The sequence below is a fragment of the Lagopus muta genome, chromosome 2 (genome assembly GCF_023343835.1).
Source record: "Lagopus muta isolate bLagMut1 chromosome 2, bLagMut1 primary, whole genome shotgun sequence".
NCBI lineage: Eukaryota > Metazoa > Chordata > Aves > Galliformes > Phasianidae > Lagopus > Lagopus muta.
This window is the reverse complement of record NC_064434.1, coordinates 89,172,626-89,196,338: the sequence shown is the minus strand read 5'-3', so window position 1 is coordinate 89,196,338 and position 23,713 is coordinate 89,172,626. Positions and strand designations below refer to the sequence as shown.

The 23,713-nt window shown below is 39.8% G+C and overlaps 1 protein-coding gene across 1 annotated transcript in view; it reads left to right on the top strand.

Moving 5' to 3' along the window:
* The window catches only part of PTPN14 (protein tyrosine phosphatase non-receptor type 14), a 103,141-nt gene extending 81,461 nt beyond the window's left edge, over window positions 1–21,680 (top strand). The window contains exons 12-19 of the mRNA XM_048936055.1: window positions 2,260–2,338; window positions 3,925–5,414; window positions 7,544–7,687; window positions 8,664–8,882; window positions 12,258–12,386; window positions 13,359–13,593; window positions 15,525–15,688; window positions 19,854–21,680. Of these exons, the coding sequence (XP_048792012.1) occupies window positions 2,260–2,338; window positions 3,925–5,414; window positions 7,544–7,687; window positions 8,664–8,882; window positions 12,258–12,386; window positions 13,359–13,593; window positions 15,525–15,688; window positions 19,854–19,982 (2,589 nt within the window). The 3' untranslated portion in view covers window positions 19,983–21,680. The remainder of the gene's footprint in view (window positions 1–2,259; window positions 2,339–3,924; window positions 5,415–7,543; window positions 7,688–8,663; window positions 8,883–12,257; window positions 12,387–13,358; window positions 13,594–15,524; window positions 15,689–19,853) is intronic.
* The last annotated feature ends 2,033 nt before the right edge of the window (window positions 21,681–23,713 follow it).

The following is a 23,713-nucleotide window of genomic DNA, read 5'->3' as shown; positions in this document are numbered from 1 at the left end:
GTACTGATATTAGGATAGTTTCATCTTTGCAGATTTCAGTGCAGACTATTTTTCTGAGTGCACATGCATTGCCATAGCCTGTTAGCTGTAAAAGTTGCATTTCGTGTTTCCCAGCCATTTGCAGGAAACCTGTTGTTGCTGGCTTCAGCTTTCTTTATCCTTTCATTCTCAGCTTGTTTCTGGGGTGTTTTAATACAATACACAGTGGTTGTGTATTACGTTCTCTTAAGCACTCCTAAAGTATTTTCAGTATCTGCTAATCTGGCCCCTGGAGGTGGCAACAAAAAAATTAAAGTGAAGAAATGAAATGTGCTGTGTGTTCTTATGCTACAACCTCAGATATATCACAAAGGGAACGAGAGAGCCTTCTATTAGATACAGATAAAGGTAATCTACTTGTTAGGAGGAAAACCAAATCCCACTGCTTGATTATTTTGAAGTGGGCAACAAATTTAAAAATAAAAAATAAAAAAAGGAGGATCAAAATTGGGCTTGTCTGTTAAAACTTGAACGGGGCTGCTGACCATTTGTGTTGAACTTTAATGTGTTCATAATTGTTCTGCTAACTTGTCTGAGCCATTCTCTTTGAGGAGAAAAAGGAAAAAAAAGAGAAAAGAAAGCCCTCCTGGCTGTTTTCTGCTCTCTATGCACTTTTATACGCCTGCATATTCACTTGTCTTGTGTAGTAATAAATCAGTAGGCATGAATGGTAATTGAAGTGGAATCTTTGGAGTGAGGCTGTACTGCTTGACTGAGAATCATGTTTGTTATTTTCACAGTAAGACCTTTCATATGGTTTTGACATTGTGGTGATCCTATTAACTATTATTTTAAGGCACTTCACACTTTCTTTTCACAGCAAATCCTCCTCCATATGTGTCATATATTTGTTGTTGTTGTTTTTTAATCCAAGTGATCCATAAGTTGGGTATTGAAGTTCTCCATGCCTGAAAGCTTTCAATACTGTTAAGACAAAAGAAAAATGTAAAAGAAAGAAAGGGAGAGAAAAAAAAAAAGCCCAGACCATATGCATATATGCAGGCAGCTTCAGTACTGTCTGGTTGTGTAACAAAGGCAACTATCTGATCCAGATCTATAAATTTCCAGTAGAAGTAACTCTCTCCTGCCATGTTTCTTCCACCCACCATTTTTCCATTTTCTAGGCTTTCAAACATCTTGATTTGTTCCCAGCTAATCTCTCCTATATGGGTTGTCAGGATTAGTCTCCTTTGCCCAAAATGTTCAGTGAGAATAGGGCTTTATACCCTTAAAAGTAATTCATGTAGCAGAAATATTTCCTGTTATCTTCCAGCCCTGTCTTAACAGCCATTTCATATGCAAGAATTCATATGTGCACTCAGTTTCTTTGATTCTCATTCTCTCTCCCCATTTACATAGGAAATGTAAATTTAACCCCTTCCCCACCCCCTCTTCATTGGCAAACTTTTGCTTGGTGTTCATTTTGTGCATGTGCATGCAAAACTAAATCATTTGGTGTTTCTTTTTGACCTTGGGCATCCAAAGAATTCCTTAATAGTTTGAACTAGTTAAATCAGCTTAGATGACAATCCCTTGTTCTGTTGTTAAGGAACAGAGAAGAGCATCTTCCTTCTCTCCCTGCTCTCCTTGTATATCAAAGCACGCTTTCATAAACTGCTCAGCAGCTCCAGACAGGACATTACAGTGCAGGTGGTGAAGTGCAATTGCACAATGTATCACTTTACTGTTGGACAAAGTAGAATATGGCATCAACTGTGACTTATTTCTCTGTAAATAACTCTCCTGATTTAATGCTGAGTTCTGGGATCCTTTTCTGTTAAAAAGGCTTTTATTTATTGAATCCAGTATTCAAGTTACCTGCAGTTAGATTCTAAGTCCATCTGTGCTGATGCTGCTTATATAACAGTGTTCTAGGTCCCTGAGCTTGTTCCATCTTCAGCTTTTGACCCAATTAGGTTTTTGGGTGTTGGTTTTTGCTTGTTTTAATTCTTCAAGGACTGGGACTTTCTATAAATTTCTCAAATCTTCTAAGTGAGATGGGAATCTGAATGTTGTTTTCTGAAGTGGTTTGCTATAAATGCATCTAGCTGGTCAGTTTTGGACTTTAGTTTAAGAATTTACACATGTTGAGCATGTGTGTTTGGCTGGGTAGGAAATAATTGGTGGGGAGGGCAGAGAATTACTTTTACTACATTTCATTTGCAAAAACTGTAGCAAACCGAGTTCCTAATCCTTTTCTATCTTGTGCTTTTATTTCAGCCTAGACAACATCCATTTATACTGCCTCCTATGCATGTCCAGTGTGGAGATCACTACACTGAAACACATAATTCACAAGGTACTTAGAGCATATGTGTTACCTCAGATGGACCTTAATTGTATGTGCATGCAGACAAACTCCTACTCCTTGTATCTAGATTTCTAGTACTGCTGTGATCATGTTGGAGGACAGCTAGCAGTTCTTGAAGCTACTACTACAGTAAATCTTGTGTTTAAAGTCAAATTTCAGTTCTAAAATACTTCTGCATGATTACATGGACCTTAAACTTGGCATTCCAGTTCAGCAAGCTGAAAAATAATTTCTAAAGGAAATCTGATGGTTGAACTCAAAGGCAATGCCAGCTGGGGGTGGGGAGAGAAATGAAGTGAAGGAAAATGAAACAGCAGAGCATCTTTTGTTGCAGGAGTAATCTGTGTGCCATGGTGACAGAACTCAGTGTATGTCTGCCTACATTATACTTACAGATTGAAGTAGAGTTAACCACTTTTACCCCCATGTTTAACAAATAAATCCTCTGAGAGGTTGCACCAGGTTACTTTGATCAAGGCTGGGAATAGAGCCCAGCCTCTAAACACGTTCAGTTTCACACCCTTAACCACACCCATGCTGCCTTTTGGAATACATGCAGCCAGGTCTGTTTGGCTACGTTCTCTGCAGTTCCTGAGAACTAGAGTTGAAGTGCTCTCACTGGTAGAGGAGCTCTTAGTCATACCTGATAGTATTCTGAAGTTATGGCTGTCTGACTAGTTTCAAGAAAGAATTTGGTATGTTTTGAAATGAGCTAATCAATATAGTTACCTGAAGAACTACATATATATATATGAATTTGTCTTAGTAGGCACTACTATTTTACTATTAAGTACAGCATCTTGGAGGGGGATATTTTTAATTTTAGGTGATTTTTAATTTTTTTTAATTCAGTCTTGCTGCAAATTTCTTGAAATTATTGAAGAACTGAGTTAGTTTCAGAGGCTTGGGAGATGCTACTTGTTTCTTACAAGTTTTTTGACATGGACTGTCTTGCAGTAAAGTTATGACTCCTGACATCATCTTTAATGTCTTCATTCCACCTTATGTAGCCTTTGCTGAACTAATATTTTTAACACATCTGTAGGGTGGGGCTTTTTTTGTTGTTTTTCCTTTTTTTTTTTCCTCCTTGGTCTTGATACCCCTGTACTTCCAATCCTTAAAACTGTTGACTGGTTTGAAGAAGAATCTACAAGTTCACAATCATCTACTACTCTGGGTAACGGAGAGCAGTGTATCAACAACAACAAAAAATAACATTTTCAGGATTGGCATAGGTTAGCAGCACTGAATTCCTAAAAAAAAAATAGCATCAGTGAATCCTTCCAAGGTGCTAAGAGAGATGCTGTTCTTCCTTGCCAGGCAAAAACATTTCCTTTTTTCCCTTTTCATGCCTCCCACAAGCATCTGAGCTACAGTATTTTGCTAACTGTTGGGAGTGTTTATGGAAGTCATTTCGTCTTAGTTCTATGACTCAAGGATGCTCCCAAGACCAGATGTTCCCTGCAGCTGTACGCTAAGCTGTCTCTCTAATCATTGGTGCAGACTGCATTTGCAGCTTTGATAACAAGTCCTTGTATGTTAAACTTTGAATGTTTTATTTCTGCTCTACACAGACAGCATTTTTCATGGAAATGAAGAAACCTTCTACTGTAGGTCTCAGACCAGCTTGGACAGGTGTCCAGTGGACTTCAGCTACTTGAATGGTAATGGACCCAATGGGAGCGTATGCAGCGCACACAGCATGAACTCCCTGAATCGCTCACAGAACTTCATTCAGGCATCTCCAATGTCCTCAAACCTGAGCATCCCTGGAAGTGACATCATGAGAGCAGACTATATCCCCAGCCACAGACATAGTGCAATCATAGTCCCGTCTTACCGACCGACTCCAGATTATGAAACTGTCATGAGGCAAATGAAGAGAGGAGTGATCCAGATTGATAGCCAAAGTCAGTCTTTGAGGAATCTCAATATTGGAAACACGCATGCTTACAACCAGCCAGAAGACCTAGTTTACAGTCAACCTGAGATTCGAGAGAGGCATCCTTATACGGTCACTTACGGGCCTCAGGGTGGTAGCTACAACAAGCCTGTTACGCCCTCTGACCAAATGAACCCTAACAGTGCTGTGCAGAATAAGACAGCAGCCAGTGCCATATCACACACGGTCAGCACACCGGAACTGGCTAACATGCAGCTGCAGAGCAGCCAGAATTACAATACTGCTCATATGTTAAAGAACTATCTCTTCAGACCCCCGCCTCCGTACCCGCGCCCACGTCCTGCCACCAGCACACCTGACCTTGCAAGCCACCGGCACAAGTATGTCAGCGGGAGCAGTCCGGACTTGGTCACGCGTAAAGTCCAGCTCTCGGTAAAGACGTTCCAAGAGGACAGCTCGCCGGTCGTCCGCCAGTCGCTGCAGGAGGTCAGCGAACCCCTCCTTGCAGTGAAGCACCATGCGGCTGTGAACAAGCGCCACAGCTTGGAAGTCATCAGCAATATGGTACGTGGTATAGAAGCCATGGCCTTAAAAACTTTAAATGCTCCTCTGCCACGCAGGAACACCTTGCGGGAGCAGGTGCAGCCGGAAGAGTCGGTTCAGATGGGGCATGAAGTTCAACAGGTTCTTCATTACCATCACAAAAAGACCTTCTCTGATGCCACAATGCTGATACACAGCAGCGAAAGTGAAGAGGAAGAAGAAACCGCAAAGTCTGTGTCACAGATAAGAGCCCTCCATGAGAACATGAAGTACAGTGCTCAGTTGCAAGCTGCCTTGGCTAGAATACCAAATAAACCTCCTCCAGAATATCCCGGGCCTCGTAAAAGCGTCAGCAACGGAGCCTTGAGGCAGGACCATATTAGTGCTTCCGTGGCCGTAGCCAGGGCCAAGGCCATGAGGCCAGGGCCTTCCAAGGCCATCAGTGTGTCTCGGACAGATCAAGTGGCAATAAATGGGTCCTCGCTCGGGCCCTCTATCTCAGAGCCTGACCTCACAAGTGTAAAGGAGAGGGTGAAGAAAGAACCTGTCAAGGAAAGACCTGTGTCTGAAATGTTCTCTATTGAGGACAGCATTATAGAGAGAGAAATCATGATGAGGGTAAGTGTCTTCCTTTGTTGCGGGGGCATCTTGAGAATTGGTAATCATGTAGGTCCGTTTACTGACCTAACAGCCTTTTGGCATGTGAACTGTGGGGAACACACAGGTGGGAAAACATTGATTTGCTTAAAGCTGACCCAGTGGGTCAGCTACAATTACATGGATCTGGATTTTTATTTTTTTATTGTACTCAGGTATGACAGTATTGTACACACCTATGACATAAACTATGGATGAATTTAGAATAAAAACTGTGTATTTAAAGGCTTCAGTGCCACTGGAGGCAATGGGAGAAATGAGGTGTGCTTGCATTTCAGTGACTTGTATTTTGAAGCTATTTATGTGACTTGTGGCTTGAAGTTATGCTCTGGGAAGTACAACTGCAGTCACAGAAAACAGGGTGTTTGTTCTTTGTTTTGGAATTTGGCTCCTAAGCAATTTCTGAAGGAAATTAATGAAGTGTCCAAGTGGGTCACAGAAGGAAGGAGTTTGGAATATGCTTACATTTACATACTACTGTATATTCAAAGAAATTTAGAAAAATTGTTTTTAGTGCTTCTCATTCATTAGTGATTCTTACACTTATGGAATAGTTAGCAGTTAAACTTGGGCCTCTACGCTGTATCGTGGAAACTGAGTTTACTCCATGCAGCATCTTAACCTTCAAAAATAAAATAGATACCCAAATATAAAACATAATATTTCATGGGTGAATACGGCAGATATGGTGAACAAGAAGTGTACAGGCTCTTTTGAACTTCTGGGGAAGAAAACAAAAAAAACCTGCTGAGCTGCAGAAATCAAAAGGAATCAAAAATGTGAATGAAGGTGAGCTGAGAGGTTAGAGGTGCTTAAGTGCTCCTTTGAATAAAGATGCAGATCAGCCTTTGGTTAAAATATGTTTTAGTTGTTAATTATTTTTTTTTTTTTAAAGTAAATTAGTTGCCTTAGCATTAGACTTTTAAGGTGGTTTCAGCTTAGTTCAGGTGTCTTAAGGCATGCAAATGTTCCCTTATTGTATGAACCCCATACTACACATACATACACAGTGATGGTTTGAAAACCTTAATCTTTCAAACACAGGCTTTAGCTTGTAAAGAGTCATAAAAAGAAAAAAAGAAAGGAAAAAGACTTGCATTTTCCTCCTTCGTGAAAGTCTAATAAGAAAAGAAAGCAAAGAGTTTTTGGATTTTTGTTTTGCCTTTTTGTTTCTTTTTACTCAGTGTTCTGGAGGAAAGCACTGGTGGTGAAAAACTTCTCAAGCTTTTGAAAAAACATGCTGTGTCTGAGGGTCTTCAGGTTCAGTATTGTATTTCCAGGAGCTGAATTTGGCCCATGTGGTGACCACAGCTTTTGTATGCATGCTGAGAACCAGGCTTCCCTAGTGCTCATCTCTTCCTCCAAATCTAAGAGAAAGAACTATGAAAGGAACAGAGTAAAATATTCATAATTTTGCTCATTCTGGAGATTCTGTCTCTTTTCTCAGTCTCCCGGAGGCATTAGGAAGGCAGCAGGGTGAGCTGAAAATCTGTACTCGGGTTTGCCATATTGCAGCATATTACAAAGCAGGAATGTGAGAAACAGTACCACTCCCTACCTCAGTTTTTAGTGCAAAGCACATCATGGGTACTACTTGAATCACCATGATAACCGAGTGCATCAAAAGACTTCATTTTAAGTATTAACACAGGATAGTTTTTCTTCTCTGTAATACATTGCTATGTTGGAATAGATTGAAATTATTGCTTTTTAAAAGATGCCCCAGGTGTCTTGGCTGCAGTAGAGCTACTTTAAATGTACAGGGTAATGTGTTTTGTGTCCTACGTTCAGAGCAGCATTTGCAGAAAAATGCTCGAGATTGTATTTGTATGTCTTCTGATGGCACGTAAACTGTATTATAAGCTGGGATTGCTCCTTTGAAATTAAAATTCTGTGCTCGTGTAGGAGCAGGCCTTTGAGGAATAACAGGAAGAATAGAGGTTGTATTTGAATTTACGATGCTAATGGTGATCATCTGCATTCCTTGGCCAGAAAGTTGCAGATTTTGGAGATTAAAAAAACATTCCAGCATTTTACTGGCATTATAAATAATCACACAGAGATGAAAACGTGCCTTTTCTTGCCAAAAGAATCTAGAAAAGCAGAAGATGGCAGGCCTGGAGGCCCAGAAGAGGCCCTTGATGTTGGCAGCACTGAATGGACTTTCGGTTGCTAGGGTTCCAGTGCCGGAGGACAGCCAGGATGAAGTAGCCAAGGTGCCAATGGATGAGAGGGTAAGATGGAGGCTTATGAAATGTTGTTCATTTCCTTTGTTCCCAGTACGAAGTTTCTAAAATATTAACATTTGATTTAGCATATGAAACAATTTCTCATAACCATTTTCAGAGTCATAAATGTCAAAGGTCTGCAATTAACACTTGCACATCTTCTGATGCTAAGTGTTTTAAATCTCTTCAGTGTTCATAGAAGTCAGTGAGAGTTGGGGCTGTTCACCATTTCACGTCTGTCAGCATCACATAAGATCAAGCTGTAAATTCAATCTTGCACATTTTTTGTTTGATCAGGGAGTACCTAAAAATACCATCCTTGGAATGTTTCATGTTCTGATACAACTAACGAGTTCAGATAATGTCTCTAGGTGAATTGAAGAAAAAAAATTGTCTGTCTCCTAATGTTTGCAATCTGGGTATGCACACGTATCTGGAACTTCAGAAATTAAAAACAGTTTCTGCTGTTAAGATTTGAAAGATATTTGCTACGAATATTTCTGGCTTTTTGAGCAGAATTTTCCAGCCTTATCTTGTCTGTTATGCATATGACAGAACTCAGCCTCGGTTTGCATGTAGGTGAGGTTTTGTTCAATCACAGAAACTGCATACATGCAAGTTGCACAGTATTTTGAAACTGGCTTATTCCTTCATGTCTTTTGGTGTGATCTTCATAAAAGATAAATTTTAAATATTTTTACAAATATCTATTGTGGAGAAATTACATACAAATTCATACTGAATCCATATTGTGCTTTTCCTTTGTATGGTATGCATCTTAAAAATAGCAAATGTAAAATTTATTTGTTTCATTCAGTAGAAATAGAGAAAGTTGTGTTTTCTCAGATAACTGTGACCAAAAAGAGGAGAGAGAGAGAGAGAGAGAACATTATGGTTATATGTTGAAATCCAAAGAACTGATGGATGGGGCATTCTGTCAAGAAGAGCTAATCAATTGGTGTTACTTTCTGTTAAATCCAAGTGCAAAATCTTGAAGAGGAAGTTGGAAGAGGGGATGGTGTTTACAGAATATGAGCAGATTCCAAAGAAAAAGGCAGATGGGATCTTCACCACTGCTGTCCTGCCTGAAAACACTGAGCGCAACCGCATCAGGGAAGTTGTTCCTTATGAGGAGAACCGAGTGGAGCTGGTGCCGACCAAAGAAAATAACACAGGCTATATCAATGCTTCACATATAAAGGTAAAAGCTTTCTTGGGTTTTGTATTGCAAATGAAGGTATGTTAGAATTCTGTTTGCATTTCTGGGTGTACAGTAGTATTTTCTGTAATTTGGGAACTTAAAAAAGGTAACTTAAAACAGGGTGCATCATTGTACACCTACATCAGCATAGGCACCTGTAAAGTCCCACGTCAATTAACACGCATGAGTTGATTTATTTTCTAGAGACTTGGAATTCATTTTAGAGAAGAATTCTTACTTTTTTTACGTGTGTCTCTGCCAACTTGGTCTCTGATGGCTCATGTAGAAAGAGATGCTGCATTCCATAAACCTCATGAACATGAGTTAAATCTGCCCTAATATTTACAGTGTCCAAAGAAAACATGTGCTGTTATGAGTAATAGGTATATGGATGTTTGCATAAATATTTCAGGATGTGCACATAAATATTGCAATATTTGGTATATGGTAATGAAATCTCTGTATTCCTGCTTGGGTACTGCATTAGACTTCAGTGTTTCAAAATAAGTTTTTATCAAGACAGCCAGATTTCTCCTAGTTAATTGAATGTAGAAATAACTTGAGATATGAGATGACTCTGTTACTCTATGAACATGGCCAATTTTAACAGTTTTAACTATCTTGCGGTGGCTGCAGATGCTTGCTTTTCTTTAAGTTTCCAGTAACAATTCACAAAGTTCTTTGCTGGTTTTTGCTCTATCCTGGGAGAATTAACACCTTTCCTTCAGCTGATATATACTCTTGTTGTCAGAGAGGGCTCTCTGCTTTTTATCTTTGTCAGAACCCAAATTAAAAAGAAATTAATAATAAACAAAACATTACATTTTACTGGAGTAAAAGCCTCTTAAAATTTAAAGAGAATAGCTGGCCTCTTTGGTTGTAGTTTACAGTACTAAATCCTGTTGAAGCAAAACAGTTTCTGAACCAGAATCCTGGCTGGCTATCCTTTCTCTCCCATAGCCTGGTAGGTAGCAGATACTGAGTTTTTGCATAATCAGGGATTGGTACGATGATGGATTTCAGAGCCCATAATGTTTCATCTACTTTGTGGGAGGATAAAATCCTGAGATTCCTAACATAAATTATTCCCACAAGCCTGTACTAGCCTGAAAAGAATTTTTCTTGGCCAGTTCTGAGTCCACATTTCACCTTGAGTGTCAGTGTTGGATGTGTACTCATTTCACATTCACAGAGCAACCAGGAACACGCACAAATAGTTCAGCACATGACAGCAGTCCTTGCCAGTGTTTTTCTCTTGCACTCCAAGTGGTGCTTACTGAAGCCAAGCAGATGTTCTTTTGCTAAGAAGGTGAAATTGCATCTGCAAAATTTACCTCAGTGTCACAGTGTGTTTGCAGCCCAATGTTCAATTTTTAATATCCTGCAGTCAGGGCATTAGAATGCAGTAAACATTCCAGGCATCACATTCCCTTCAGACTATTTATGGGTCTTTCATATCGTGTGCCAGGAGGCTGGATATTTGGACCAGAAGTCAGCAGACAAACTCCTATATCATCCTGATAAGATCCATGCCTGCAGGATTCCAGCTCACATCGCACGACCTGCGAGCTGTACAGTTTTTCAGTATTTCTCTGCTTATTTACCACTGACCTTTGCAGTGAAGACTCAAGGAACTCACCTACACCTGAGATGCATATCATAATTAAACTAGTGGATTAAGTTCTTAAGACCACTTCATCTGACTGTTTGAGTCAGACCAGCATTAACTGGAAAAGCTCAGTAATACCATACCGCATGTGACTGTGAACCAATATGGCAGTGCAAGGTGTACATTGATGCTGTAGTGATTTTATTTACATCTAGTGCAAGAGCTTGAGGAGCTTACTTGCATTGGGCTTGTAGTGTTTAACCCTCTGTCCCAGAGGGGACTGATGCAGAGTATGAAATGGAAGAACTAAGTGTACAGGATTGAATACTGTTTCCAGTGCAGTGAGAGATTTGTTACCATACAAACACTGTGCTAGCTATAGGTGCAAACACCCGAGGAACTCAGCTTCAAGAACAGCTATTGGAATAACAATTTTGATTCTCTTTCTGAAAAGCTATTCAAACGTTTGTACTGTAAATGTAGTATATGCTTCAACCTGTCAGAATGATTGAGCTCTCCCTCTCTCTGCTGGTGGCATTGTCCACCTGCACCTTGATATCTATGGATATGTCAACACTGTTGTTATAAATCTTCTCAGGACTTACAACTTCGTTGTGAGAAGTGGCTCTGGACTGACATACAATTAGAAGTTCTTAGTCTGCAAAGGAAAAATGTTTTAGCTTTTCAAACTAATTAGTTCATCTGTTTTGAGTTTTTTGGTTTTTTTTTACTGCTTTTTTTTTCTTTTTTTTTTTTTTTAACTGTTCCTTTTACTTTTGATATCTAGTAGGTGTCAGAGTGGTTTGGTTATTTTCACCTTTGGTTAAAAAAACAGTTTCTGTAAGTTTTTCTGATGTGTATATAGCAAATAATCAGTCATATATATATTTTACACATAGAAGTGATTTATGTGCTCCAAAAATGATTTCATTGCATGCTGTCATGCATATAAATATTTCCATAAGATTTTAATCCAGTTATGTATTGGGGAAATAGACTTACATGACTCCAGCTGGATTTACTATATAAGTAGATGGCAGTTTCTAAACTGGAAAAACTTGAGGTAAGTGAGGAATGGAAACATGAAATGAAGCCTGTCTTGATTTCACCTCTAGCTGGACCTGTCTGTTTTGTTGTGTGTGTGGGCATAACTGCAGCGTTTTTGGCCATATCTTCAACAGGGATCAGTGTAGTAAGAGTCTGTTTAAGAAACTATTTTTTGCTTGAGTGGAAAATAGTTGAGGGAGACCCTGAACAGTGGAGGCCCTTAGCTGCCCTAGTGCAAACTATTATTTCCATTCAGGTTTTCTATACTACTGTGAGTTCGTTTCCAGCAATGTAATGTCTTTTAAACGTATGCAGATACTTCCTGGTGCTCAGTTCTTGTTCATCATGGGTTTGTCACAAAGCCCAGGGAAGTCAGTCAGCTGCTTATTTGTATTTAAGCCATCTCTGAAACAGGGCCTCAAAATACTTTCGTCTGAATAATCCAGATGCAATGGCAAGAAGAATGGATGACATTTTGCTGAAAGCTTCATGTTTATGAGCATCAAGAAAGGACGTGGAAACACAAAAGATTGTGTTTTGTCAGATTTGCTCTTATCAAAAGGATGGTTCATGTTCAGAATTCTGAAAAACAGTAGAGGAAGAAAAAAGCAAAGGTTTCTTATGGTCTCTTTTGTTTAAAGGGCAGTTCTGGCACAAGTGCTGCTGAGAACTTGGGCACTGACTTTTTTTTTGCTTTCTTTCTTTTTTCTTCATCCCAGGTTACTGTAGGCGGAGAGGAGTGGCACTACATTGCTACCCAAGGACCTCTGCCACACACGTGCCATGACTTCTGGCAGATGGTATGGGAACAGGGGGTGAATGTTATAGCCATGGTCACAGCTGAAGAGGTATGTAAAATCACAGAACATGGATCTTTCTGATGTGAGTCAGTCTTCCATTATCATGGCTTCCCATTCCATTAACCTGTTTTTCCATCAACAGTCCTTTTTCCTCTTACTCTCTTTGAACATACGCCTGGACTGCTCTAGTACTGTATTTTGTAACTTTCTAACATTTGTTTTGGCAAGTACTAAAGTGAAGCTAGCAGAACACCCGTTTCTCCCTGCTTCACTCCAGTCTGGCCAAACAAAACAAAGATGTTTCCATTGGAATGTGAGAGTGCTAAACTGCTGCTGGTTAAAACGACACAGGCTTCCACCCTGTCCAAGGCCAGTTCTGCATACCACCACTCTTATCAGCTGAAAAGACACTAGAAGCTGTTGTTTCTGTATAAGTGTCCACGTAAAAAAAATAAAAAATCCTTTTCTTCTTATGCCAAGCAAAACAGTTATTTCTATTGTAATCCAAGAACTATGTGCTACGTTATAAAAACTGGCACATTTTGCTAACTAACACTGCATTCAACTTTATGCCTGATTGCTTTTAACAAACAGAGGGAGTGCCATACCACATCAAGTCACTGTCCAGTTCCCAAGGCTGATGAAAACAGATACTTAGAAGTTGCTGTAGAGAATCCCTTTCTATTGAAAGGAAAGACTTGCCTAGGAGGAGAAAATTTCCTGAGATGTTGTAGACAATAGCTGGCTTTTGCTCCAAGGCAAGTTTGTTCTTCAAACATTTCTAATGTGTCTGCTCTACCTATGTAAACATTTTCTGATTCCTGTTCTTCTACATTCAGATATGATACATGACTGAGAATTTTAATGGATACTTTATTTATGGGGTGCTCCCTGCTATTCTGGTAGTTCAGAATATGAAAACTTAGCTTATCTGCAGAGTTCTATTCTCTCTGTTTGCAGCAACTAACTACTGTTGTTCTTCTTTGTGTGTGTGTGTGTGTGTGTCTGTGTGATATTAAGGAGGGAGGAAGAAGTAAGAGTCATCGTTATTGGCCTAAACTGGGCTCTAAGCACAGCTCAGCCACTTATGGGAAGTTCAAGGTGACAACCAAGTTCCGCACAGACTCCGGCTGCTATGCAACCACTGGTCTGAAGGTCAAGCATCTGCTCTCTGGAGATGAGAAGACAGTGTGGCATTTGCAGTATACTGATTGGCCAGACCATGGATGTCCAGATGAAGTTCAAGGCTTTTTATGTAAGCATTCTTGAACTTGCATGATAAAAGATATCAAACAAAAGGTTATTCACACTGGATTCAGTTCACTGCCCCTGGTCAGAGCTGTAATTGACTTTAAATGTTTACTACTGCGGTATAGAGATGCCTCAACTAGGTTAGACTGTCCTGTGATTTGATGAAAGAAGTAGGATTCAAGAGGTAGGACCTATGGTGAGGGTCTCATTCTGGAAGAATGTAACAGGAGGAAAAATCAGAGGCAACAGTAGTGCTAAAGACAGATAATTTCAAATAAAAGGATGTCCCAGCTGGCTGATCTGTCAGCGTAAATTACTGCCACTGCCTAGCTCTAATGAGTGCATGAGACATTAGGCTGCATGGAAATGTGATTAGAAAAGTCTGGGTGAGAGAGGCTCAGATGTTAGTGAAATACAGCGCAATTCCTCCAGTTCTGTAGGAGGCTCTGACTGCTGACAGCCAGTATTTGGTAGTCCAGAGGTGTTGGACTTGCTTCAGAAGAGCAAAAAGCTCTATTCCAAATGCAGTTAGTCTGAACACACTGCCACTCTTCTAACCACATGTACTCACACAATGCAAAGAGTCTTCACAATTAAATACAGTCCGAGCTCATGCATTTCTGACAAATGTAGCCACTGTGTTCATCTGTAATGAGTTTATAAGATTTTGTACTTCTTACCAAGTAGTAAACACAATTACAGTAAGTAATATGAATTCAAACATAATGTAACTAAAATCACTTCTCTGGCACTACAATGGAATGTGATGCAGAGCTTTTTAAGTTCTCACTCAAGAAGTATATATACGGCGTACTAGCTCTGCAGCCTCTGCAGCATGGCCCTGTTGAAGCTGAACCCTTTGTCAGCAAGGCTCATGAGTTCTACTTGGGTCTTCACACAGCTACGGTACTTTAGTGATCTTCTCTCCTTTGCATGGTGTAGGTTATTTTCCCAGTTCTGTCACCAGGAAAGAATCATAGAAAAGCCATTCTGGCTTTGACAAAGGAGAGTCATGGGCTCTGGCTTGAAGGCAAACATACTGAGTTTGCTCTCACTGCCCAATTCCTGGCTTGTTTTGTACTGTGCTCCTCCTGCCAGCCCCTGTAGCTGTGGTTAGGCATGGCAGTAATTGGAAACGGATTGTTCCTGTTTCCTCTGCCCCATTGTTTGCCACTACATACAGTCCCATTTCATGTTGTGCTTTAAAATGCAGCTTTTCTGATTCTGGTAAGCCTCCAGCCACAGCCTGTCTGTCTGTATTGAAAGGACAGCTTGGGCTGCAAAGCTGTGATGCCAAGTGTGTAAGATCTTGAGTTATAGTGTATAGAGTGTTCATCCAGCCAAGTGAGCTTCCAATATATTAAGATGGTGTAGCTTGACAGTAGATTGCTTTTAACAATGCTAGGACAGCTGCACCAACTGTTCTTGATTTGTGTACTTTCAAGAAATGACTGGGAGAAAAAAGACAGCTCTTAGAAGAGCTAACTGTTGAGAAACAACCCCTACGCAGAGAGGTGGGTAAGACTCAGCCTTGCTAAGAAGGGAGGGTGGCTAAAAGGGCAGATGGTTGCCCACATCCCATCAGATACTTGCTTTGACAGGGAGTAGTTTCAAGGGTTTTGATCCTAGCCTGTTAATAGCAGAAACTGCTGTAAGTAATATCTAGAATCATATGCTTAAGGGACCTGGAGGTTTGCAGAGGGGAAAATGGAATTTAATTTTTAAAAGCCGCAATTTAATTTAAAGGAGCAGATTCCTATGTAATAACTGACAACCAGCTGGCACTTGCTGGATTTGGGATTGTTCAGTACATACTGGCCAAAAAAATGTATGTTGTAGAAAATATAAATTCTTTTTGACAAAGAATGACTTTTTTTTTTTTAATTTCAACTTTCAGACATACAGATGTTTACAACTTTGTGTTTTACACTGCAGCTTACTTAGAGGAGATACAGTCAGTGCGTCGCCACACCAACAGCGTGCTGGACAGCAGCAACAACTGCAACCCTCCTATCGTGGTTCACTGCAGTGCAGGGGTAGGAAGGACTGGAGTGGTTATCCTAACAGAGCTGATGATTGGGTGCTTGGAGCATAATGAAGTAAGTAAGCTTTTATCTCAGGGCAAACCCTGAACTCATTCCTTCAATAACCAGCTACATTTCTGAGGTTAAAACTAAAAGGCAGTAAAATGCTTCTGTTCTATTACCTTTGAGAAATATGGGTATTAAACATGATAGGAAGAGATTTCCCAGAGCAGAAACTACTTACTGTAGTTTGTTTTTGGGTTGATCTTATGTGTTTTCATGAACATTATTTTAACACATTCAAAATTAAGGGTTTTTTTTTCTGTCTTTTAAGAATTTGTACCTCTATTTAATTAACAGTTTAGAGACAGCATGCTCACAAGGGCACAGTGACAGGGAGTCTAAAGAATAATGTCAATTTCCATGTGCTTCTAAGTAACATTTACTGCTCTGTAAACTCACACTTCAGACTTTTCCATCTCTTGTATTTCCTCTAATTTCATCTGGAACTAAACTTGGCTGTCTCGTAAGGAAAGCTGTGTGTATGTTGGGGAATGGATGTTTAAGAATAGCAGCTAATATTACAAAACAAGTAATGTAGTCTGGAGCAATGATAATACCTGGGGTATATACCTGGGGTAAGAGCCCCAGGGGAGTAACCATGTGCAGGTACTTGCTTTTCACCTGTACTATGTTGATGGAGACATGTCCAGAAAAAACATCACATCTTGAATAACTACATGCCACACAATTTCAACACATGCAAAACAGCTATTTAAACAGGGGATTTCTACTGCCAAAGGAACTGCTCTAAGACAAAACCTCTCATAGACATGAGAATATGGTAAGAGTGACACATTGGCACACATCAGCTGCCCCCCCCTCTCTCCCCCAGTAATGTGCCTGAAATGCTCACCCACTCTTTGTGCCCATACAGTTACAGGTTTGAACCTTTCTGTGCGTGGTGCTAGGTAAAGTGCAGTTTCCTGGCTCATTCAGTGTGAGTCCTAGAGGAGACAAGTTGGTGCTTCATCACTAGTTTTGAAAAGTTACACTTTCCTCTTCACTATTTTTAAAAAAGTGATGCAAGAAGTTGTGTTCTTCTCTGTCCTCTTTTGCCCTCCAGCAGTTCGTTATTCTGTAGTTACAAGATCACCTAGGGATCATGGGCTTATTTTGGTCATGAGTGGCTGAATAGCAAGTGAAGATAAAGGAGACACTTTGACTTCTAAGCATGTGGATGAGCCTTGACATTGAAAAGAATTCCCATCAACTTCAGTAGGAGCAGGTGGTAATGCTCAGTAATAAAGGATTTCTCTGATGTCTCTTAAACCATACATCTTGATTAACAGTGGAAATCATTAATATTAAATACAATTTCCTTAAGGCTTTTGTTGCTCTAGATTGTAGTAAGTTAACATTTTTTGTTTGTTAAAACCTAATTAAAAAAAGATTTAAAATGTATTTATTAGTTAAGCAGAGCTTTTTTCAGCTTGCGACAGATACTGCATTCTCTACAAAGAGGTTTCATTTCATGCAGGAATCACAGTTGTTTATTTTGAATTAGGATTGTTTGTGTTTCTTTCTGAAATAAAATGGGTTGTCACTTAAAAAGCTTTAATTCTTAGGAATTGGTTGATTTCTTCAGAAGTGTCATTATAAGTAGATGTACTGATGTTAACATGGAAGAAAGGGGTTGAAAATGCTAATAAAGACCATCCTGGGAAGTCTGCAGCAATGCTGGGAATTCTGCTTGATTTTGAGTTTTCAGCTTTAGTTGAGAATCATTTTGAATCGGCTGCTGTACAGCTTCACTCACTGCAGCTTGCAGGCACTTGCTGCTTGAGTCTAAAGCTCTGTATCCCATTGCAGGGATATATTTTCAGTAGACTGCCATACAGTAAGAAATGTGCTAACTCACATCATTAAGTCCTTACTGCTGTAGTGGCTGGAACATGAACTCATGATCATAGGTTCAGTGCATCTTCATAGGGGAGATCTTTAGTTTGAGAGTCAGAAATTGAGTCATGTTTTTTCTTTTTTTCTTCCTTTTGCAAAAGACACCTTAGCAAAGCACTACGTGACTTTTGTTGAAGGTGTATTGAAGGTTCTGCTTACCTGGAGTAAAAAAATAGGTTGACAACAGAGAGTGAAGTCAAATAGGTAGGATGGGCTTTTCTTTCCTGAGAATAAATGAAAGTATTGTGTGATGCACAGAGATGCACAGAGTCACTGAGGCCAAATACAAATGAGTGAACTGTCATGCACCAAACCACGAAGATAAACGTGGCTGTGCAGGTTGAAGCTGGCCCGCATTTTGTTGTAGTGATTCAGGGGTGATTGAGTTCCGCGTGACTTTGCTCAGGAAGGACCAAATGGCTTTTGTAAGCAATCAGTTCCACAGGAAGGCTTTCTCCAAGTTAGCCAAGTTAACTGAAAAGAGCTTATGTTTTCCTTATTACCCACCAAAGATAATATAACATTACTCATCCCAGTGTACAGATCTTTACGCTTGTTGACTCTCTAGAATTGTCCTGTAACAGCTTGTTTGGGGATGTGGCAGAATAGCTAGCCTTGTTTTCAGAAAGCAATGGTATATGGGTTGGAGCTTGTTTACACAGAATGGAGACTCTGAGCTTTATGCAAGCAGACAGAAATGGATATGGAGGGTGATTATTATTTTAAACTTTCCAGAAAATTTCCACTGTGTGTGCATGCTCAGTTGGGCCTCCAGTGACTAGCAGAAGTCTTAATTTGTCTCTGTTCTTTTGCTCAGGCATTGTAATTGAAATATTTCTCATTGCAGCCAAAAAATTTGCCATGTTCTTTTGTGTATTTTGGGAATGGCAACTAATGTTACAGAGAGCACTTGTGTTGCCTGATAAGGTTTTGTATCTTGCAGTACTTAAGAACTTCACTCAACAGGAGCATGTATCCTTGTGTTTATGTTTACTGCTGCAATAGAAAACAGAAAATCCCTCATCTTGGGATGTGCTACATAGACTTTCTTTGAATTTGAGCCTCAGGCTCAGTTTCATGGCTCAGTTTCATGGCTCAGTGACTTTCAAATGGTTCCTTGTGTACTTGTTTTAATAGCTGAAACATGGTAACATCATAGCTCTTTTTCTCTCTAAATTCTGGAGATATGATGGTAATGCCAAGTGAATTTTCCAGCAAATCATAATGTTTTACTTCAGAAAAATCTCTGCTTCACCCAGGTCATTCGTTTTCTGAATCAGACCATTACAGAATGCATGTGCATCCATGTGCTCATTAGGATTAGATCCTCCTACAGTGGATCTTCCAATCTGTCCCCACTTACTGTACTTTAGTTCCTGTTGCAGAGCATTTTCAGGGCACACAAATGAATTTCATTTGGATGAAACAAAGCTGGAAGATGCCTGTTTGGAAGGCATCTAATGTTTTCCAGCTGCTAATGGACATTGAGTACATGGCAATAAACACTGGCCTGAAGTCTGCAAAATAAATATGGTGGATTTAGGGTCTTCAGGGCCAACTGTTTCACTTTATGGACTATGTCTTACAGAGTGTTATGCAGTAGCACAGACTTAGCTGTGGGAGGTGAGCTGTCAGTGTTCTTGGATCTTTTGGTAACAGTCATTTTCCTTCTTGCAGTGGAAAGATCAGTATATTTGCCTGCACTTCAATTTTGTCTGAGGAACTTTTACTCTTCAAATCACATACCTGCTTTCATTTGAAAACTCTCTCAGATCCTCCCTCAGTGAATGTACTTGAGCATGGATCAGAGCAGTAGGCACTGAGTGGTGGAGTTCAACTGGACTATACAATGTTAGCTGTTCCAATTTAGTGTTAGACCTTACTGATATATTTAGGTCTTAGCCTGAGGTAATACAGTACGTTTTACTGAGTTGAAAATAGCTATATTGAATTAGAAACTTTCAAAGAGAAGAAACTCTTTATGTTCAATTCATGAGAGGTAATAAGTGGTACACCATTGGAGGATGAGAGTATGTGGTCATCTGCAAGTTTAGATTGGTCCAGAACTTCACATAAGCTGTAGCTGGGAAAGCACCAAGTGCACAGTAACCTTTTGTGCGCTAATAATTTAATCCTTAAATTATTCAAAAATTGGTGACAAAAAATTGTAATAGTTCACTATGATTGGTTAAAATTCATTACATTATAACTGAAACTTGATGCAATGACTGTTTGATATAACAAACCTACATCTTTATGACTTTTTTCCTTGACTTTACAGAAAGTGGATGTCCCTGTGATGCTGAGACACCTGCGGGAGCAGAGAATGTTTATGATCCAGACCATAGCCCAGTACAAATTTGTCTATCAAGTGCTCATCCAGTTCCTGCAAAACTCGAGACTTATTTAATCTCTTCAAACATCTCAGAGCCAGCTTTGTGGATCTGACTGAACCTTTCTGATGAATGAGGGGAACTGCCTTGACAACACAGTGTGCAATCCATGTTGCACTTTTTAAAGCTGTCTTGAAAGTAAGGAATTTGTTCTTTACTAGAGTCTCCCATGGATTATTTTATAGAAGATATAATTTATTTTTCTTAGAATAATTTGTGAATTACTTTAGTAACTTTTAAAACTTATGGTGAGATTTGAATTGAACTATATTTGACATGACTGGTCTGCATTGTAACATGTCCGTAGGGAAAGCAATCCTTCATAAATGTAGAATACTGGCTTTATTTTACTACACAATTTCTGAAATGAACAGTTATTTGGCAGCAGGCGTCTTCTTACCTAAGAACATTCTGACCCAGATGTGTAGCTTCTGTGATTTAAAAAGAAAAAGGACAGACCTGCTAGATGTCAAGTACAGTTCTATACGAATGGAAGCGGAGGACACGCTGTCCTGGGACAGGGAGACCTAAGCCTCTGCACATGCAGGGCACATTACAGAGGGCTCAAGCACAGGCTGTTGTGAGGGCAGAGAATTTGGGTGCTGAACTGTTCAAATTCCATGAGAATTTGAGAGTTTTAGATCAGTCCTTAAAAAAGCAATATTGGATTTTTTAAATTAAGCCTTTGCTATTTGTGGTCCTTGAAGGGATTTGTGTAAGAGTTGAAGCAGTATTAGAAAACTGACCAAGAGCAGGGTGAGACTCTTGCATCTTTCCTGTAGATATGGGTTGAGCAGTAGAGGGGTTTCAACTACATGCAGCTGAAAAAAAAAATATATATGTATCAGATGAAGCATCTTTTATGAATTGCACAGAAACTTTTATTGCCTTGATGGTCACCTTGTGTGGAAAAGGAATCAAATTCAAATTGGACATCTCCAGTCACCTGTCTTTGTTTCCTGTGTTTTCCTTGCTGTAGTTGTTGTATTTTCTAGTCCACTGATCTTTGTAAAAATGATCAATACTGTTTTTATTCTGTCCAGCAGTGATTGTTGAGGGCTTTAAGTTAGAGTCTGCCTTGATTGTTTCCCCATCACCATCTTGTGATTTGTGCATGTACCAAGCAGTTTTTTGGTATTGTTAGGGTGTTTTTTGTATTAAATTGCACAAACCATCTCTCTTCTCAGGCTGCTGTTTCAACACTGCTTGTCATTTGGGTTCTCCCTTCTATTTATTATTACTCTTTTATCCTGGTAGTGTTCAGGGTTTCCAGTTAAGATTAGGAGTCTGTTGTACCAGACATTACATGAGTACATAATGGACTAACAGTCCTTGCCTGAAGTTCAGAACAGAAAAGGGAAACAAATGTACTCATCTACTTCACAGCTAGATTACAGGTTCTTAAATGGCTTGCCCTGGCCCAAAAGTGAAGTTTATGGTAGAGCTAAGAAAAAAATTCACGTCCTGCAAGTATTTCACTGGCCAGGCCTGTCCTCTGCTCTTTCTCCTCTTCTGTCCCTCAGTATTCACCAGCTGTGTTGCACAACTTTGTGCACGATCCTTTCTCCAGACTGTTTATTTCATTGGAGCAAATCACATTATGAATTACCTTGCAGCGTATGCATGGTAGCAAGTACTTAACAGTTATTTAGAAGCGACAGGAACTGTATTAAAAAAAAAAAAATAGCCTTAACAAGTCATGACGTAATTCCCACCTTGTTACTTATGGTGCATGAGACAGACAGAGAAGTTCCTGCACTGAGGTTGCTCCCCTCATCGTGCTGACTCCTTTCTCCTTTCCTTGCTACAACCTCCTGCCAGTGCTCTGCTTGGACCTGCTGGAGGATGGATCAGGCTGGAAGGGAGCCCATGCAGACTCCCTGCTCAGCACAGTGTTGGACATGCTTGCCCAGGGGCACATACAGTAAAATTTCAGAAATTTCCAAGAGCGGTGGTGTTGCAACCTCCCTGAATAACCAGATGCAATGTAGTTACTCTCAGTTAAATTCTTGGTAATCATTTCCCAGATGAATTTCATCTTTTAGTCCTTCGCTGCTTTTCCTCCTTACCCATACCTCCGAATTCGTGGCCCCATCCTTATCTTTGACTCCCTTCTGGTTCCATTTTCACCCCCACTCCAAGGTCACTCTCCTCCCTTTCCAGAATCCGCGTTCCTCTCATGCTCACTTTGTCCTCCCTCTGCCTGCAGTTTTGCATCCCCAGCACAAGCTGGTGTCCTGTTTTTTTTTCTCCCTATTTCCTACTGTTTTTCCTTCCTAAACGGCTCTTCATTTCTTCTGAGGATACAGCTGCTACATGGCATTATGTGAAAGCAGTTGTTTGCCTTTCTGCTAAGAACAGAAAATCAGCAGCAGCAGATGGGACAGGTCAGGTTGACATTGTTAAAGGCCATGGGACATAGATTCCCAGCTCCCAAACGATTCAGGTGCATCCTAGAACAGACTGCCATCCAGAAAGGCATTTATGTTTTGCAGTCACAGTTACTGCACTCATCTGAGAGCATCTCACACTGCTGCTTTTCTGAAATGTCCCTACTATTGTGTGGCAACAAAGAAAACTGGTTGTTCTCCTGTTCTTGTTTTAAATGCATACGGCCAAGCCATAACTAGCTTTAAGTCAGTGTATAAAGGCCTAAGCCAAGTCCTCTGAGTTCAGGATCACTAAGGAGACCTACACTCCTGCTTTTCCCTAAATGCTGCTCTGTACCAGAGTCCTTCTGAAATGCATGTAAAACTCTGCTTTTTTTGCTGCTATGCAATATGGGTGTAACAGTGTGACAGGAATTCTAGTAGAGATTTTCAGCAACCAACAAATGGCCATGAGTTCTTTAGCTGTAATATCTTGACCATGTTCCTTTTAGGGATCAGTTGAGTTTTCAGTCAACTTCAGTTTTCTCTAATTCCTCCTGCTAATGCCAACGTATCTCCTGTTACATTAGCAGCAACCATTTTCAAGTCTTTTCAGCAGCATCTGCAAGATAATTGCACAGAGATGCTTTATATCTGGGAAACAAGCCAAAGAATAAACCTTGAAGCAAAGTGTATTAAATTAGTTATCTCATTTTAGCTTTTTGAATAATTTCCTAATGATGAATTAAGTTTGAACTCAGAGCTGTCAAGTCCCATTGCTCCACTTGGAATTTGAGAAGTAGAAAATCAGGAGGGAAAATAATCTGCCCCTGTGTCTTATTACTCAGTTATTCTTGGCTGAAACGCACCCTACTGTTTCTACAGTCAGTACAAAAAAGTTACTTCATAAGAGAATGTAAATAGTTGTGTTTAAAAGGAAAATTAAGCAAGCCTCACATTATAAGTGCCTTAGAAAAATATTAATTATGAAATGGCACCAAAAATCCTTTCCAAATTAAGTCAGTACTCATTAATGAGCCAAATAAATGGCCACATAGTAAACAGTCATTTCCAATTAACTCCTGAGACTGGTGTGGTAGATAGAAGCCAACGTGACTCATTTTTTCCCTTTCATTGTCAAAGAACGGTAATTTTGAACTTTCCCTTTCATCTGACTTGTCTATTTTTTCCTGACGTATTTTATCTTGACTTGATCTGCTTGCTAATATCATCAGTGAATTGGGGTGGTGTGTGTCTTTAGAGGTTCCTTCCTACCCCAGCTTGCAAATGAATCTCAGCACGCCAATGATTTATTACTGAAACGGGTTACACTTTTGTAGGGGAAAAACCAAACCTCCTGACTTTAACCTGTTGTAGCT